This window comes from Anomaloglossus baeobatrachus, chromosome 6 (genome assembly GCF_048569485.1).
Source record: "Anomaloglossus baeobatrachus isolate aAnoBae1 chromosome 6, aAnoBae1.hap1, whole genome shotgun sequence".
NCBI classification, from domain to species: Eukaryota; Metazoa; Chordata; class Amphibia; order Anura; family Aromobatidae; genus Anomaloglossus; species Anomaloglossus baeobatrachus.
In genome coordinates this window covers 221861574-221881886 of record NC_134358.1, presented here as the reverse complement: position 1 = coordinate 221881886, position 20313 = coordinate 221861574, and the positions used below count along the sequence as shown (strand labels likewise).

At 40.2% G+C, this 20313-nt stretch overlaps 1 protein-coding gene across 2 annotated transcripts in view; it reads left to right on the top strand.

The window, feature by feature from the left end:
- The window catches only part of CDKAL1 (CDKAL1 threonylcarbamoyladenosine tRNA methylthiotransferase), a 1035666-nt gene extending 1016456 nt beyond the window's left edge, over nt 1–19210 (top strand). For both annotated transcript variants that reach the window (XM_075314700.1, XM_075314699.1), the window contains exon 16: nt 16330–19210. In XM_075314700.1, the coding sequence (XP_075170815.1) occupies nt 16330–16524 (195 nt within the window). In that variant the 3' untranslated portion in view covers nt 16525–19210. The remainder of the gene's footprint in view (nt 1–16329) is intronic.
- Nucleotides 19211–20313: the final 1103 nt, after the last annotated feature.

Sequence of the window (20313 nt, the reverse complement as noted above, 5' to 3'; positions counted from 1 at the left end):
GCCGGTCCCAGCAGACGGAAGAGAGCTTTGCAGCATCTCGTACACTGACGGCTGCTGGGACCGGCTGACGTCCGTGCCCGGGTCACATGACTGCACATCGTCAGCTGTCGGTGTGCAGTCAGCTGACCCGTCTGCGCTTGCGAATTAAGTCAGCTGACCAGGGCTCTGATATCAGACGTTCCCAGCTGCCGGAAAAGAGCTGTGCAGCATTTAATAATACACTGACGGCTGCTGTCACCGGCTGACGTCAGTGCCCGGGTCAGCCGGGTGCACATCGGAGCTGTCGTGGATTATCATCGGGGGATTCAGGGAGTAATAAAGATGGCAATCAGGGATGTGTGTGTGTGTTTTTCTTTCAAATAAAATTTTTTAAAAAAAAGTGTTTTCTTTTCTTTAGTACCAAACGGAGGTTCATAATGGCCGTGTCTACACAGGCATGACATTATGAACCTCGGGCTTAGTGCCAGTTTGCAGAAAACTGGCATTAACCCCGTATTACCCAGCCAGCCAAATGCATCAGGGCAGCTGGATGAGCCTCGGTACAGCACCTGTGAATGGCGCTTCACAACGGAGCCGCCATTTTCAGGGGCAGCTGAGGACTGTTTTTCTCAGCGGGAGGGGCAGAGAATGCTTCAGCCTTATCCCACTGAGAAGCACAGCCCTCAGTTGCTTGCTTGCATCGGGCTGGACAGTGAAAATACAGCGGAGCACATTTTTTTTTTTTTTTTTTAAAAAGAATTGTGAAAAAAGACCTGGGATCCTGTTTTGCCAGCTAAAAGCAAGCAGCCTGTAACTAGCTGCTTTTAGCTGGCAATCCAGAGTCCGGACACAACACGACTACACTGCCACTACTCTACACTACAAAATGGTGAAACTTCCTCTTCCTGAACTATCCTACATCACTTCCTGCGGATTTGTTTGCGAAATCCGCACCAAATCCACAGGAAAAAGAGCCTGTGGGAACAGACCTGCGGATTTCTTGCGGATTTTACACCTTGCATTGACTTGCATGGGAAAAATCCACAACAAAATCCACAACAATAATTGACATGCTGCAGATTTTTCCGGATCAAAATCCGCGGCGGATTTGCACAGCATTTCCAAAATGCCATTGAAATGGCTTGGAAGTGCCGCTGCTGCAGATTTTCGGCAAATCCGCGGCAAAATCCGCGGTAAATCCGCAGCGTGGGCACATAGCCTCATTCTCTGCAGAAGAGGCAATTCTTGAACTTTCTTTTTTGTGAGGGTTTTTATGAGAGTCTGTTTCATCATTGTAATCGATGTTTTCATGACTGCACTTGAGAATAGCTTCAAGGTTCTAGCAGGTTTCTGAAATTACCTTGTCTTAAAGTAATAATGATGGACTATTATTTCTCTTTACTTAGTTAATAGTTCTTTCCATATTCTGGCTTAGAAAAGTTGTAGAATAGGGCTAAACACTGTATGGCATTGTATACCAACATTGCCACTGCAAAACACTCCAGGTGGTTGCAGACACTTTGTGGAGACCAAGGATTCCATAAGTTAACTTTTAACAAGGCACAGCTGTTCATTTTAATCCTTTAAAAGTGACTAACTGATGAAGCTGCTTCAGAGCATGCCAAAGGTGTGTAAAGCTTTCATATTTTGGTTGGTTTCACATGTTTCTTTACTCGTTTTCATGTGTGTTCCATCATGGTTTTATTGTCTACAGTCTAAATTTACAATGTGCATATTTTAATCAGAACAACAAAAACCATTGCATGAACAATTGTGTCCAAGCTTCTGACCCCCAATACTGTATATACAGCAGGTAAAATAAGTATTCAACATGTAACCAATTTTCTAAGAAGATATATTGTTAAAGGTGCTATTGACATGAACTTTTCAACAGATGTCAGTAACAACCCACCCAATCCACCCAGGCAAAGAAATAAAACCATGGATGTCCATAAATTTGGTGATGTGTTGTTGTGAAACGTGTTTAATACTTTGAAATTAGTTGCATGTATCTCCCAGTTGTGATTTTGGTCCATTCTTCCACACAAACACTCAAATTCTGAAGGAGTTTCTATGACCTCTGAGTTTTAGTTCCTTCCAGAAATTTTCTGTAAATGGGATTCAGTCAGGTGATTGGCTGGGCCATTCTAGCAGCTTTATTTTCTTTCTCTGAAACCAATTGAGAGTTTCCTCGGTTGTGTGTTTGAGATCATTGTTTCGCTGAAATGTCTGCCCTTGCTTCATCTTCATCCTCCTGGTAGAAGGCAGCAGATTTTTTTTTAGCAATAATTTCTGTGTACATTTACCCAATCAGCCTTCTTTCAATTATATAAAGTTTGCCAGTGCCATATGCTGAAAAACAGACCCAACACCATGATGTTCCCACCTCCAAACTTCACTGTTGCAGAGCGTACCCACATCAAAGGAATAGACACTACCTTGGACATATCAATACATCAAAGTTCGTGAAGGGGTTAAAGATCTGTAGTTCCTAAACCCTTACTGCAATTATGATATGAATACCCTCAAATTAAAGCTGAGACTAGTTTAATGGGTTGGTTACACAGTGAATTTTTTTCCCCCTACAGGTCTTAGACTGGTTAAAAACAAAAATAAAATCCGTATCCAACCTCACACTTCCCGGCAGCTCCCTCTTTGTCTCGGTTTCCTAGACCCATTTCGGCACACTAGGAATGACAGGAATCGCCTACTTAGCCAATCACTGACTGTATTAAGTAACCACTGGGATTTTTGAGTACAAGTACTCCATCTTTTTTATATCAGTATGGGCCCTTTAAAAATATGTTGTGTTTTGCTGAACAACCCTGTTAAGCATAGTGTAGTAATGAAAATTACTAGACATTTTTCTGTTGATCAAAAAAGCATAATAAAATCCACTGATAAAATAAAGCCCTCGTCTACAATAAACCCTAGTCTACAAGTAGTGTCTGCAAGTAGTGAATACTTGTTCTGTAGAACTTTCTAACTGTAGGTAAACTATTAAGTCAATAAAACAAACTTTAAAAAATGCTGATTATTTCAGTCTGCTGAAAATATTATCATAAAATCTAGTTCACCACGGGAGCATTATCGGGACTTTGTTGACTAACATGGAGCATAGTCTTAGGAAGGAGAGAACTCGTCTGTGATCAGCAGATGCCAGAGATGAGGTTTTGATGTGAATGTGTTTTTTCTTTCATGCTTTGCCGTTAAAGTGTGAGACAAGAGCCTCACAAAGATGGGTGATCAATGAATAGCTATATAAGAGCCCACCAAATGTATCTCTTCTGGCAGTCAGGAGGGGAGAATTATTCAGAAAAATAATCTGAAATGCATTTGATCATAGAAGGAACGGTTTAATAATTTATAATATACCTTATTAGCAAAGCCTGGTGTTTATTTTGCTGCTGCCAAAACAAGATGAAAGGAGCCGTCTCCCTTCTCACAGAGGCAGAAAATGTGGTGTTCTCTCTTTTATTTAGCAGATTAATATGGGATTTCTTTCCTGCTTATCTTCTAGTTTGTTCCATGATTGCGTTTGATTTATGTTTCCTTATTTTCAGCAATTTAATTCATTTAATATCTCAGGTTTATTTTATCTTACACAGAAGGCACATAAAGACGTCTAAGCCTTTCATGTGTACCCACTATTCTATTTTGAAATCCAAAATTACCGCTGGTTTGTTATTCAGGGTAATTACCACCAATCCCTCGCCATTAGTTCCCACCACGTGTGTTGGTCACACAGAGCCTGCAGTGTCTGGAGATGGGATCTAGCTTGTCAGTTCACAAGTCTGAAATTTGGTTTTTACTTGCACTATGTTTTGGGTTGTATAGTTTTATTTTCTATGGCTTCTGTATGATCTTAATCCTCTGTTATATTGGGTTTTTTTCCCCCTGAGCAATGTGTCCTGAGATCGAGGTTCACACATAAAGAAATAAATGCTATAAATCCCAACACTTGAAATGATCTCTTTGATACGTCGCATAAATTAGTTTTCATCTCCTTTCTCAATTTAACATATATTCCCATATTAGCTACAAATGTTTTAGCTCTGATTTATTTAAAATGACACTATACATTTCTCATGTATAATCACCCCACCAAGTTCCCTCCATTTTCCACCTGCCTCCTCTGCTCCGTTTGGCCTTCCTTTCCTTCTGCTTCCAAGTTATCTGCCGCAGTGTCATGGGTAGAGCATTTGTAAGTCTAACCCAAGCCTTCCCCCCTTTCCTATTCTACAGCAGCAGAAAGACAAGGAAGGTGTGACTTAAACTATCAGCTGCCCCACGCATACCACTTTGGGGGCCATCTTCGAAGTGGAAATTAAACACTGATCTCAGTAGGGGAGGCAAAAGGAAGGGACCAGGTAGGGTGACTGACTGTACATGTCAAACATATATTCACTTTTTTTTTCCCTTGGTGGAGGGTTACTTTACATGGTAAGTCAATGATAAAAAATTTTGATTTACAGCTGCTATGTAGACCAATGTGTCTTCATGATTTCACACTACAAACAGTGTATAGTCTGATCCAGAAGTCATGTGACACCTTCCCATCTTCTTCCTTTTTTAGTAGAGAGAGTGGTGTGATTCAAGTAATTATTTGTACTATGTAACTTAGATTAGAAGTCATTACAAGAGCTACAGTCAGGGCCAGAAATATTTGGACAGTGACACAAGTTTTGTTATTTTAGCTGTTTACAAAAACATGTTCAGAAATACAATTATATATAATATGGGCTGAAAGTGCACACTCCCAGCTGCAATATGAGAGTTTTCACATCCAAATCGGAGAAAGGGTTTAGGAATCATAGCTCTGTAATGCATAGCCTCCTCTTTTTCAAGGGACCAAAAGTAATTGGACAAGGGACTCTATGGGCTGCAATTAACTCTGAAGGCGTCTCCCTCGTTAACCTGTAATCAATGAAGTAGTTAAAAGGTCTGGGGTTGATTACAGGTGTGTGGTTTTGCATTTGGAAGTTGTTGCTGTGACCAGACAACATGCGGTCTAAGAAACTCTCAATTGAGGTGAAGCAGAACATCCTGAGGCTGAAAAAAAAGAAAAAATCCATCAGAGAGATAGCAGACATGCTTGGAGTAGCAAAATCAACAGTCGGTTACATTCTGAGAAAAAAGGAATTGAATGGTGAGCTTGGGAACTCAAAAAGGCCTGGGCGTCCACGGATGACAACAGTGGTGGATGATCACCGCATACTTTCTTTGGTGAAGAAGAACCCATTCACAACATCAACTGAAGTCCAGAACACTCTCAGTGAAGTAGGTGTATCTGTCTCTAAGTCAACAGTAAAGAGAAGACTCCATGAAAGTAAATACAAAGGGTTCACATCTAGATGCAAACCATTCATCAATTCCAAAAATAGACAGGCCAGAGTTAAATTTGCTGAAAAACACCTCATGAAGCCAGCTCAGTTCTGGAAAAGTATTCTATGGACAGATGAGACAAAGATCAACCTGTACCAGAATGATGGGAAGAAAAAAGTTTTGAGAAGAAAGGGAACGGCACATGATCCAAGGCACACCACATCCTCTGTAAAACATGGTGGAGGCAACGTGATGGCATGGGCATGCATGGCTTTCAATGGCACTGGGTCACTTGTGTTTATTGATGACATAACAGCAGACAAGAGTAGCCGGATGAATTCTGAAGTGTACCGGGATATACTTTCAGTCCAGATTCAGCCAAATGCCGCAAAGTTGATCGGACGGCGCTTCATAGTACAGATGGACAATGACCCCAAGCATACAGCCAAAGCTACCCAGGAGTTCATGAGTGCAAAAAAGTGGAACATTCTGCAATGGCCAAGTCAATCACCAGATCTTAACCCAATTGAGCATGCATTTCACTTGCTCAAATCCAGACTTAAGACAGAAAGACCCACAAACAAGCAAGACCTGAAGGCTGCGGCTGTAAAGGCCTGGCAAAGCATTAAGAAGGAGGAAACCCAGCGTTTGGTGATGTCCATGGGTTCCAGACTTAAGGCAGTGATTGCCTCCAAAGGATTCGCAACAAAATATTGAAAATAAAAATATTTTGTTTGGGTTTGGTTTATTTGTCCAATTACTTTTGACCTCCTAAAATGTGGAGTGTTTGTAAAGAAATGTGTACAATTCCTACAATTTCTATCAGATATTTTTGTTCAAACCTTCAAATTAAACGTTACAATCTGCACTTGAATTCTGTTGTAGAGATTTCATTTCAAATCCAATGTGGTGGCATGCAGAGCCCAACTCGCGAAAATTGTGTCACTGTCCAAATATTTCTGGACCTAACTGTATATAGAGAAAACAGTAATTTTTTTTTTTCTATCCAGGCGACTTTCAAAGTTGCTTTGTTTTTACTTTAGACACTTAGGTTATGAAGGCGTTAACTATCTAATGATAGTTAATAATATCTTATTTAATATTACATCATGAAGTGTGTCAGGAACTTTAGAGTGGGCTCAGAAACAGATCCCACTCCACAGGGGGCAGATGCTATATAATACAGCAGGCATCTGCCTCTAAAGGCCACTATACACGCTGCGACATCGCTAGCGATGTCGCTAGCGATCGCACCCGCCCCCGTCGTTTGTGCATCACGAGCAAATCGCTGCCCGTAGCAAACAATATTGCTAGGACGCTTCACACATACTTACCTTCCTAGTGACGTCGCTGTGGTCGGCGAACAACCTCTTTTTTTAAGGGGGCAGTTCGTGCGGCGTCCCAGCGACGTCAATGAGCGGGCTACCAATAGAAGCGGAGGGGTGGAGAACAGCCGCATTCACGTCACTCCCACCTCGTTGCCGGAGGATGCAGGTACGTTGTTGTTCGTCGTTACCAGGGTGTCACACGTAGCGATGTGTGCTGCCTCAGGAATGGCGAACAACCTGCATTCAAAATGAGCAACGATATTTGGGAAAGGAACGACGTGTCGACAATCAATGATTTTTGCCGTTTTTCAGATTGTTAGCGGTCGCTTGTAGGTGTCACACGCAACGATGTCGCTAACGAGGCCGGATGTGCGTCACAAATTTTGTGACCAAAGCGATATCTCGTTAGTGATGTCATCGCGGGTAAAGCGGCCTTAACTGCAGCGATCAATGTGCCTACCAATCTCTGCTGTTAATCTCTAACAATGGTATTTAAGTGCCGCGAACTGACCCGAACGTTATTTCAGGCACCAATCATAGTGAGCTGTAGTTGTGCTATGAGAGCTTGTTGAATGTTGCCGTGCCTGACATGTGATCTCTTCTGTGGTGTAAAGCCTGTGGCTAGGCATCGTAGGAGATTGTATTATAATAGAGACAAGCAAGCTAATAACAAACAAAAAATATATAAAAAAGAAAAAAAAAATTGAATCACCCCCTTTTGTGTAGTTAATAAGAAATGTAAATAATACAAAAAAATAGTACATAGTTGGTAGCTTTGCATTTTAAAAAGTCCGATCTATCAAAGTAAAAATGCCATCACAAATTAGTTTTTATTTATCACTTTAATAACACAAAAAGACAAGAAAAAGCAATCAAAACATAGTATGCACTCCAAAATTATATAACTAAAAACAACAGCTCACCACACAATAATCAAGCCCCCACACATCTCTATTGATTGTAATATAAAAAAAATTACCAGTCTCGTAAAATGGTTATACAAACCAATTTTTTATTCTTTTTAAATTCAGAATTTGTTTAAGCCAATAAAATAATAATAAAAAAAAATACTATCCATATTTGGTATTGCTGTAATCGTATCAACCTGGAGAATCATGTTTCCAAGTAGTTTTTTAATTGCATAATTGATGCTGTAAAAATAACCACAAAAACAGTGGCGGGATTGTCCGATTTTCACTCTTTTACTGCACCCAGAATTATTTTTCCCATTTTCCGTTTTTCTACATGGTAAAAGGAATTGGGTCATTCAAAACTACAACCTGTCCCACAAAAAAAATAGCACTCGTGTATATCTGTGCAAAAATGTAAAAAAAAAACGTTATGGCTATTTGAAAGAGCAGAGGAAAAAATAAAAATGTAAAAGCGAAAATTGGCTGCGGTAGGAAGGAGTTAATATATAGTTTTAAAAGCGTCCATAACCTTTAAGAAAATGGAACACTGCATCGAATCGTGTAATGGTTGATTTAAAAAAAATACCAGATGTTTTCCCAGTCATTTCATCTCTACGTTAGCTCGCTAACTTTGTATGTTTTTTTTTTCTATTTCTGTTATAGATCGATAGAAATCTTGTAACATAGATTTAGTTTTGCGGTACTTTTGTAGTGTCACACGTCGCTCTCCCCATCGTGAAATCTCTCAGCTGGCATTTGTGCTGGCAACAAATAAGACATACATTTTGAACAGAAAGCACGCCATTACCGCTTGTGAGGACAGGGAAAGTGAAATAATGTGACAGGTTTCTAGTGCCGGATGACTTTGGTTCCAGCTGAGAGCTTCTTTGAAATCACTTCAAAAACAGATCATCCAAAACTCTGATCAGATGTATTTTTCCTCATATTAATATCTCTCAGACAACCATGTTATGGGAAAAAGAGCCTATAATGTGCTTTGAAGTCTGTCTAGCGCTGACTCAACTTGCATATACTGTCATGTGAGGAGATAAGAAATGCTGTGTTCTTGTGCATTTTATTTATATATTGGCTTCCCTTTTAAGTAAAGGGACAACCTCAATTGTTATACACTCAACAATACAGTAACAGAACAGTTATTAAGAAGACACAGTGCTGGACAAATGGGGAATGAATCATAAAGTAAGGTCATCTAAGGTAAGAGCAGAGCGCTGTTCTATGGTATGTTAGCTCAGAGCTGAATCATCTTAGTAATGTAAAATCTGAATAGGTTGATTAATGAGGAATGTTTGAAGCTAGCTAATATTCTCCGGCTTGCTAACTACTGTAGACGTGGATATTGGACCCTCCGAGCTGTCAGAACTAGAGATCAGCGAACCCGAGGTTCGGTGTTCGGTATTCATACTGAACACAGTCTTTAAAAGAAAAACAAATAGAGATTGGATTCGGAGTTCGGGTGCTTTACGCATGCAAACCACTCTCATGCGCTTGGTGCTTAGCCCACTGTCAGCAGCTTGCAGTGTTTGATCTGATCGTATTAGGGGTAACAACAGCATGGGAAAAAAAAGCCTACTCTCGAGCGAGAAGTGATATGTTTATGGCTGGCTGCATGTGGGCGGAGACCCCGATTGCCCAATTTGTGACTTCCAATGAGGTTCAGATCAAGTTTGGTTCCCAAACTGAACTTTATCTAAAGTCCAGGTGCACCCGCCGAACCGTACTTCCATGGTCATGCTGTGATGGTAACCACAACAGCTCATCACCATTGCAGATTTTCCACTGTTCCCTGCACGATCATTTTTATTTTCCGGGGAAATCGCCATTTTACATGCAAAACTGTGAAGCCATTACAATTGGCCTTGTAGTCTTGAGGTGAAGAACTACTTGGACGACACATTCTTAACTGCCAGTGTAAAATAAGAAGGGCTTATAGTTACCTCCCGCACCAGCACTATAATCCCCAACCTAGTCAATGACTGATCCCCCTGCTGTTGATCAATATTTCGTCAGAGCTGATGTCCGGTATAAGGGAAACAAGCAATGTTGGTAAAAGTCTGAGCTCTGTATATGGTATTTGCTTCAATTGGCATCACAATACACAAGACATTATTACAACTGGCTTTGAGTCTGTGAAACATTATTCAGGATTAAGACATATAAATTTCAGCTGCGTCTAATAAAATGAGCTAACAAATCGGCACTAGGGTGGTGAAAATATTGTTATAAATTTAAAAGTCCACATACTGCACAATTAAAGCCATAATTCTCATACCGAAACTAAAACAAATCAGCAGTGTAAGTCGCAGAGAAAAATAAAATACTTGATGTTCCTACTAATCTTGGAATTCTCACATAATGGCCTTCCTGGAGGCAGCTGAATAGCATTTAAGTGTAATTTCACTCTTCCCCTCTCCAAGCATAATGAACATTGGGTCCTGATTGAATGAAATCTGAAGGAAAATTAATTTGCAGCACGATGCTAAGGCAAAGCTGTGCGTTTCTCCTCGGAACAGCACGACACAGACACTACATCCAAATCCACAGACAAAAACACTCTGCGCTGTCTGTCTTCATCACCCCACACAGATGCAGTATTTCTATGAGGTAAACAGTTATTAGCATGTTGAAGGAAAGAATATCAAAGGCAAGAAGTGAACAGACAGAGCTAATTGCTACTAAGAAATGCACAGTGTGATTTAGAGTCAATGTCATACAGGTGGAGGATTATGGGACTTAGCATGGATGAGACTACTCCATTAACCATGTAAATGTTAATTTAAAAGCCATGTGTGTCCTCTAGGCTCTTGAGTTAGTAACTTGCTGGTAAATCCTAAAACAATCCTACAAAATTGTGAAGGTTGACAGAATAATTAATACAAGTAGGAAAAGGGACATGTGAGAAATACAATAGCTCTGGAGTTTACAAATTATTACAAACTCATATTCTTCTATTGCGAAGCTTTACCCTCATATTGGTGTTTTGGGAGCCTGTAAACATCACAGGGATAGACGTCCGCACCAATAGATCATAAGGTTATGGTCACCCAGGGCATGAGTTAGACAGAAGTTGGAAAGCATGGCACAGTCTCCATATTTTACTGAGGTTCTGTCCTTTAATTTTATCTTTTCAAACCATAAAAATTAATGTTTGAACAGAATTCTTAAAACTTTACCTTGGCCTTGCATATACTTCTTGTTTTAATAAAAATATGGCCTTTCAGATTTTATAATTGGACTAATGCTCAGTTCAGATGAGATTTGAGCTTTGCAGATGACTCACCCACATATGGCGTACACAACCAGCTCCGTGTTCTCATCACATTTTAGATGGGTGCAGGAGCTGCCTAGGATTTACATGCATTATCCTGGGCTGGAAATTGCACCAGGCTAGTGTATGCTGTGATATTGTCCACACGGACCTGAGGTCCATAGGGGGGATAGGCCAAAGCTCTGGCTAAAGTTAGTCCATGAGGTTATAGGCTCAAGTTAGTAAAGGAGCTATCCATGTATCGTTTGTTGCATTCATGGATAGCCAATGGACTGAAACTATGCTTATCTGAACATACAAAGAAAGCCACAGCCACTCCATGATTTACCAGGAATTAATATAACACAGTAAGAAAACCATGATAATCATAATACCTGGATGGGGACTAGGACAAGTCGTTAAATTTGAATGCAAACAAGGAAAATTGCGACCAAAGTCCAGGGTACAAAGTGAAAAAACTTTATTGGTAAATAGGTGCAGGGCGTCACAAACAAGTGTGGACATAGACAATGATCTATAACGGACTACTGACAAACCAAAAGTACTGATTACTAGTAGTGGTAGCGGTTATATGTTAACCGGTATATATATATATGTAATCAGATAATAAATAGTCCACCCAGGAAACTGCATGGAATATACAGGCTGGAATATAAACCTCAAACCAATTCCTCAAAAAATCATCATGGCAACCACATAAAGAGTATGTTGGAATAAATAGATAACAAACAGGGTTGCACAAAGTTAGTGGAGGGTTATGAAACAGATCCCAGCCTCCAATGATAAGGGAAACATTAATAATTGCAGTTTTACCTGGGAAGTGTGAAGATCAAGAAAGCCTGCGTCCAACCCGACGGCCGTTTCGGCTGTAAAGCCGTCGTCAGGGGGCGTGGCAAAGTGAGGGGAAGTGGAAGTTAAAAAGAGGGCGTCCGCCAATCAGAGTGGAAAAATTGACGTCTCCAAGTTGCGGCGCTGTCAAGGGCGACCAGGGACGCTTAGTGCGCGCCGCGCCGCTCCCTGCCCGACACTTCCGGTCACATGACCGCCATATGTGCGCATCACATGGCAGTCACGAGAGCGGACGTCACACAGGGTTATACGGCGCGGCACCGCAACCACATCCACGCCCATGGCATAGATGCGCACACATCTCTTGCGGCCGGGACAATACGGTAAATAAGAACAATATATTGGCCATAATGTAGCACCATGGGATATATGATATAATAATAGCCATCATACATAAATATTCGGCACTCTCTAAGGGTCGTATCATAGGCCATACCTTGTATCAAAAAATCATCATCATCATTAATCAAAAGATCATAGTATAAATCACATTTCATGTCAAAATACAGGATTAGACGGATAAAGATAACGCTTATTACACCAAATATTAGATTACTACCAAATGCCAGACAATGATAGCATGTGAGTGCATATGTATGCGCCCATAGTCTCCCAACACACTGACACATGCGCACACACCAACAACACGCATGCACATGCATACATACACACACAATCACACACACATATACACACACACATGCACACACTCACACTCACACATACTCTCATATACACATGCATGTGTAAATGCACTGCACTCAGTCACACAGCCACATACACACACTTGTGCACAAGTGTACACACACACATGCACACACATAAATATATATTGTGATACAATGTGTGTGTATACCTGTGCACATGTGTGTGTATGTGGCTGTGTGACTGAGTGCAGTGCATTTACACATGCATGTATATATGAGAGTATGTGTGAGTGTGAGTGTGTGCATGTGTGTGTGCATATGTGTGTGTGATTGTGTGTGTATGTATGCATGTGCATGCGTGTTGTTGGTGTGTGCGCATGTGTCAGTGTGTTGGGAGACTATGGGCGCATACATATGCACTCACATGCTATCATTGTCTGGCATTTGGTAGTAATCTAATATTTTGTGTAATAAGTGTTATCTTTATCCATCTAATCCTGTATTTTGACATGAAATGTGATTTGTACTATGATCTTTTGATTAATGATGATGATGATTTTTTGATACAATGTGTGTGTATACCTGCGCACATGTGTGTGTATGTGGCTGTGTGACTGAGTGCAGTGCATTTACACATGCATGTGTATATGAGAGTATGTGTGAGTGTGAGTGCATATGTATGCGCCCATAGTCTCCCAACACACTGACACATGCGCACACACCAACAACACGCATGCACATGCATACATACACACACAATCACACACACATATACACACACACATGCACACACTCACACTCACACATACTCTCATATATACATGCATGTGTAAATGCACTGCACTCAGTCACACAGCCACATACACACACATGTGCACAGGTATACACACACATTGTATCACAATATATATTTATGTGTGTGCATGTGTGTGTGTACACTTGTGCACAAGTGTGTGTATGTGGCTGTGTGACTGAGTGCAGTGCATTTACACATGCATGTGTATATGAGAGTATGTGTGAGTGTGAGTGTGTGCATGTGTGTGTGTATATGTGTGTGTGATTGTGTGTGTATGTATGCATGTGCATGCGTGTTGTTGGTGTGTGCGCATGTGTCAGTGTGTTGGGAGACTATGGGCGCATACATATGCACTCACATGCTATCATTGTCTGGCATTTGGTAGTAATCTAATATTTGGTGTAATAAGCGTTATCTTTATCCGTCTAATCCTGTATTTTGACATGAAATGTGATTTATACTATGATCTTTTGATTAATGATGATGATGATTTTTTGATACAAGGTATGGCCTATGATACGACCCTTAGAGAGTGCCGAATATTTATGTATGATGGCTATTATTATATCATATATCCCATGGTGCTACATTATGGCCAATATATTGTTCTTATTTACCGTATTGTCCCGGCCGCAAGAGATGTGTGCGCATCTATGCCATGGGCGCGGGGACGTGGTTGCGGTGCCGCGCCGTATAACCCTGTGTGACATCCGCTCTCGTGACTGCCATGTGATGCGCACACATGGCGGTCATGTGACCGGAAGTGTCGGGCAGGGAGCGGAGCGCACTAAGCGTCCCTGGTCGCCCTTGACAGCGCCGCAACTTGGAGACGTCAATTTTTCCACTCACTCTGATTGGCGGACGCCCTCTTTTTAACTTCCACTTCCCCTCACTTTGCCACGCCCCCTGACGAAGGCTTTACAGCCGAAACGGCCGTCGGGTTGGACGCAGGCTTTCTTGGTCTTCACACTTCCCAGGTAAAACTGCAATTATCAATGTTTCCCTTATCATTGGAGGCTGGGATCTGTTTCATAACCCTCCACTAACTTTGTGCAACCCTGTTTGTTATCTATTTATTCCAACATACTCTTTATGTGGTTGCCATGATGATTTTTTGAGGAATTGGTTTGGGGTTTATATTCCAGCCTGTATATTCCATGCAGTTTCCTGGGTGGACTATTTGTTATCTGATTACATATATATATATACCGGTTAACATATAACCGCTACCACTACTAGTAATCAGTACTTTTGGTTTGTCAGTAGTCCGTTATAGATCATTGTCTATGTCCACACTTGTTTGTGCCGCCCTGCACCTATTTACCAATAAAGTTTTATCTGAACATAGAATAAGGCTGCTAGATTTATACATATTGGAAACTCTAAAGCGGACCAGGAAAGGGCCATGATGGCTTGCCTGTATCTGTGGTGTCTTCTCATACCATAGAATAATAGAGTTGGAAAGTACCTCAAGGGCAGGTTTTCCTAAATCATCCCAGCTATATGTTTATCCAACTTTCGCTTGAAGATTTCCATTAATGGAGAGCTCACTACCTCCCGCGGTCGCCTGTTCCACTCCTGACTGCCCTCACTGTCAGAAATTGTTTCCTAATGTCTAATCTGTCTTTCCTTCCTTTTAGTATCATCCCATTGCGTCTATACTTCCTTGTGCTAATGATACGATATGATATGGAATACATTAGGAGCATGATTGTATTTTAAACTTGCACTTTACAAAACTTGGTGTTCAGATACTGTTATACAACGAGTGAAATGTATGTCTTAAGGTGCTATTGACATGAATTTCTCACCCGATGTTGGTAACAACTTATCCAATCCACACAGACAAAGAAATCAAACCATAGATGTCCATAAATTTAGTGATGTGTAACAATGAGAAATATCAATGGAAAAAAGTATTAAAGTCATGACGCCAGCTGAAATTTGAAAAATTGATTGTGTTCAATACTTATTCCACTTGCTGTATGCATGTAAGATTCTTGGCTCAAAGTGAGGTTTTGGCGCATGAGTAGGATATCTCCACATGATGAGGACAACATGGAGACCTCTGCACTCCTTATATACTTCACATTACCGTCTACTGCTCATAACTATTTGCCTGTCTGCTTTTCATATCAGCAATCAATCAGTCTGATGAAGGTCTAGCTACGTAGACTGAAACCTCATAAATAGTTTTTGGTTTGCCTTTTAAACTATCAAATTTGGCAAATAATGGGTGCTGAGGTCGTCTTAGTTATAACAATTCTAAAAATATTTATTCCTCAAGATAAATTCAAAAAATTCTTAGGCACATCCCAAAAACAAATTGTGCAGATGGATGCCGCTCCAAAAAGTCCATTTACACTGCATGATACTCAGCACTAAGCGATCTCTGGCCGGCAACTTGTTTTCCGATCAATAGTGGATTAATAGCCCTATAGAGGCCGATCTTGATGAAGATGCATATTCAACCATTTGTAATAGTTCATTGCGCTTAAAGTTCCTGTTCACCCAGGATGGTGTGCTGCCAAGAGCAATGCTCTTTAGTTCAACCCAAAAAATCATATCACCCAACAAACAAGTGTTTCGCTTATTCATTGGGTGTTTGTTTAGAATGTGTTCTTCGTTCATGGTAATCGTGTACTGTAAATGCTCCTTTACATGTGGCTGTAGCAAACTCGCTTTTATCCCCACACAACAGAACATAGGCATCATATTCATGAGATGTCATAAATGTGTACTGTTTATAAATTCATAAAATGGAATCTTTTATTAGATTTTTTTTTTTTTTAAAAAAAGGCATTTATATGAAAAAAAAATAGGGGCTCAAAGTTGGAATTTAGCTAACATTTTGTACTGTAGAACATTCAGCATTTTAGTGTTTTGTTTATTACCATTTATTTTTTAAGTTCCAAATCTTCCTTACCTACTAGTTTAAATAGTTCTAGTTGCCTGAATTAAGTCAATGACCCTTCCCCCATACTGTCAATACAAAGTGTCATTCTATAAACATATGTAATATGTTGAACATCCATTTCTCAAATTCTAGCTGACTTATCCATAATGGCGCTTCGATACCTGTTGTGTAATTAGAAATTCACAGCCTCCTTTTTGACATGTGGGTTTTGAATAGGCAGCAGATCAATGCTCGGTTTTCTACAATGTGTCCATTTGCAAGCATATAACATGCTGATCACTTTCTCTGCAGGAGTGCAAGTCATTGCTGAACAATGGTTCCAGTTCAAGAGTAAAGCCCCCCGATGAGCGCAGCAAGGCCTTCCTGCAAACATCTAGAGAAGAGAATGAACGGATGAAGACTGGTTACTTTCTTGTTGCCATCTTTGCTGTTTTACTTGCTTTTTTAGGGGCAAAGCTGTATCAAAGTGAAATTTTAGGAAATTAATTTTTTTTAATAGTTATTGGAGAGATGGATTCTGACCAGTCATCCACGGTATTATTGAGTTTTTTTCCAAGTCCTTGTATTATTTTATTGACAAGTTATTAATGTACAGAATTTACAGGTAACAAAATTAGCAGATTGTATAAATGAAATGAAAAATGAATGCATCATAGTAAATACTGGGCAGGAATTCAGCTTCCAGTATGGCCGTCTGACCCTTAGAAGAAAAATATTTAGTGTGAAATATGAGGCCAAAGGGAAGGGTTACAAAGGGCAGTAATATGGCACTCCGCAGTCTTGACGGTGCTCCTTATGCCTCTACACTTACATAGTATGTTCTATCAGAATTCTTGTGTTTATGGTAATTATCTTCATGATACAGTGCCTTATTGAAACATAAGGTGTCTTCCTTGGGTACCCCATATGCCTTTGCACCGGCCACAAAACAGGTTTGCCACGGGTATGGGAGAGCTGGCCGAGTTGGCTGCTGGCCAAACGATTGCACCATTCGTCGGACAGCCATCCAATGTGTAAGGAGCCTTTAGTGCTCATAAGGCAAATATCTTTGTAATTGATTAAGAACACCGTGCATACCGATTCTGGTTAAATCTCCAACCAGGCTAAGGGTCAAACCCACCATTTACCAACATTCATCACGAACCTGCTGAGGCTGTATATTGTGATTGGCTATCAATGGTTCACACATGACTAATCAGGTCAGCCCTAAAAGACTTGAGCCTGGGACTACAGATTATTGCTTTTAGTCCCTTTCCTAAGGTTATCCAGATTTTACCTCTGGCTTAATATCCGCCTATGCTATGGCTTATTAGTACAATCTGCTTTTATTGTTAGTGACATTTTTTTCTGTTACTTTGGTTGTGTCATCAACTGAAGATTGTCTGTGAAACCAGCTGACTGGGTAGTTTAGATGGATTTCTTTTCTTTTTCTTCTAGTCCCAAAGATGTGACCTGTACAGTACATAAAATGTTCTTCTAAGACTGTGCCACTGGCCCCGGTGTGGTAGACAAAACAACTGCCCATTTAATGACACTTCCTGGAGAATAACTATATATATATATATATATATATATATATATATATATATATATATATATATAATTATTTTTTTTAGAGGATTTTTCCAGGTCCAATTGGCCTCAAAATCCCCGTGTGTTATTTTGTGATGGATATCTAGTGAATTTCATCCTGTGCAATGCAAGGGTGAAATCCACAGACAACAGTTGATATCCTTCAGATTTACAATCAGATACTGCATGTATTTTTTGTGAAGTTAGTGGACGAGTGTGTTTAAAATCTCCAAATCTTCTTCACTTTGCTGCTTCTGTAATATGCAGCAGATTTATTTTCCAGATCTGTGGACATGTGAACCCCCCGCTACAAATATTGATATCAGATATATTTCACCTTCTGCAATGGTCAGTTTGTGTTACAGCTAGTGTCTGAGACCAAAGTGTTTATAGGGTAAATCTAGGGTTATATACCACCACTTTCCACAGTCTTAATGAAAATCTAAGGATGGATGATTTCATAGAATATTTTAATTATTAGTCAATAGTTATTATACACTTCTTACAACAATGGTGTCAGTGTCAGCATTTACATTCTCCTGACTTCCTTCTTATTCTGTTGGGTTTTTTTTCTGTTTTTTTCTGCTTTATTTTATTTTTTATTTTCAGCTTTTGCTAATTTTTAGACTTTGGCAGATTTATTTAAATTATAGTACAAAGAAGAATGGTTGCTGGAACAGTTGTTTCTTCAAGTGTTTTTTAATCATGTTGATTATCTTACACCTTGCGTGTACAACTTATTAGGGAATATGTAATGGATCTGTGTTGGGTATTATAAAGAATCTGTCAACAAGATAGAGGCCATGTTTCCAGTGGCGTGTCATTTACTGACCTGCTTACTTTAATTCTGATAAAATCCCTCTTGTATCAGCAGTAGACAACTACTAATCTTACTGCCATGTAGTCAAGCATATTCATGATCTCTGTGTAACCCCGCCTCTTTCAATGATTGGCAGCTTTCTGCCTATATACAGTGTACACAGAAAGCTGCCAATCAGTTGTGTGGTTGGAGTTATGCATAGTTCAGCATTCAGAGAAGTGGTAGATCTGCAGCAGATAAAACAGGATTTTATGAAAACGGCAGCAAGCAGCCCAGTAAGTGACACATTGCTGGAATCAGGGTCTCTGCATCTACATTATTCTGCTCTTAGATGGGTAGTAAAAACCTGGTGACAGATTCCCTTGATGAGGCACGACATGTAAATGAAGTAATTCCTCTTCTTACTATATAGAGGTTTCCGTAATTAAGCATCACAACTCTGATGATTGAGGTTAGGAAAGACGTGTATTTGTGTATTTGTCCAAAGCTTAGCATGAAGAGAACTGTTCATTTTCTGTAGAGTTTTAGTTGTTTTGTTTTAAATGATTTCTTAAGGTTACACTCTGGGCAAAATGAATCCTGTGTTTTATCTGCTGTAGGGCCTAAGGGTTTAGTGCATGACATACTTAGACGTTCCTTGGTGATCGTTGAATCCCTGTGTTTTGCATTGCTCCCTTGAGCCATGCATTAGGTCGGCACTGTGTTGGTTTGAGTGTTCCTTTAATTATGCCCTATTTTCATAATGCTGCATTTTTCTTTGGACTTGAAAATTTCTGTACGCAAATAAAAAATCTTTAAACTATTAATTGTGTGGTTTTATTTTCATTTACAACATTGGAAAGCTGTGTTCTCAAGCATCTTTAGATAAGGGTAAGGTGAAGGAATATGTTCCATCTTACACCACAGGCACCAGAAAAGACAAATGCTGATTAATTTCTCCTCGTTTGGACGTGGCATCTCTGGGCTGTGCATGAATTACCCTTCACTTTGTCTAACTGCTTCATATATAAGACAATGTGATTGGATAATTGTGCACCATTTCATATTAGACAGATAGCAGTGATGCACACTCTTAATTCCTCCAGATAATTAAAGTCTGTGGACCGCAACAACCATTATGGTGTTGGTGTTTTAAATATACATCAATTTTTTGTTCAAGGTGTTTACTTATCACTCGTGTTGAATACTGAGATGGTTTTATATAGAATACTATGTAGTAATATATGGATGGCGTATATTCTTTGTCAAATAAAAGTTCAGATGAAATCCTAGGAAAGAAAAGGAACTTTCGCTAAACCAAAGACCTTCTGTGTGAAACCTAAAATATTAACAGAGCATCTCAGTGAGAAAATAATGCAGTGCCCTGCAGAAACGAATGGGAAAACAAACAATTAGGGCATGTGCCCACGGGAGCTTGTTTCTGCGGATTTTGCCGCGCAAAACCTGCAGACGTTTCTGGATTTTCCAGATAAATCTGCAGGTTTTAGCATGTACAGACACTCCCCATCTTATCCTATGGGACATGGGGAGTGTCTGTGTCCACGCTGCGGAAAGTGTGGCTGCGGAACATGGTGCGGATGTCCCGCAGCCGCACGTAACTGCGTGTCAATTATTCCTGCGTAATTACCTGCGGAAATCCCGGCCCTCCGCTATGGAGATAGAGGCCGGGACGTCCGCAGGTAAATCGCATGAAAGTCCGCAGGTTTACCGCAGCTATATCACTGGAATCCCGCAGCTAAAAATAGCTGCGGATGCCGGCGGGCAGCTGCGGGAAACATGCGGCCATACCTCCGGATACATCCGCAGCTACAAACTCCCGTGGGCACATAGCCTTATGGTATAAAAGCCTGTTTCTCCGAATCCTACACATTAGAACTAGTAGT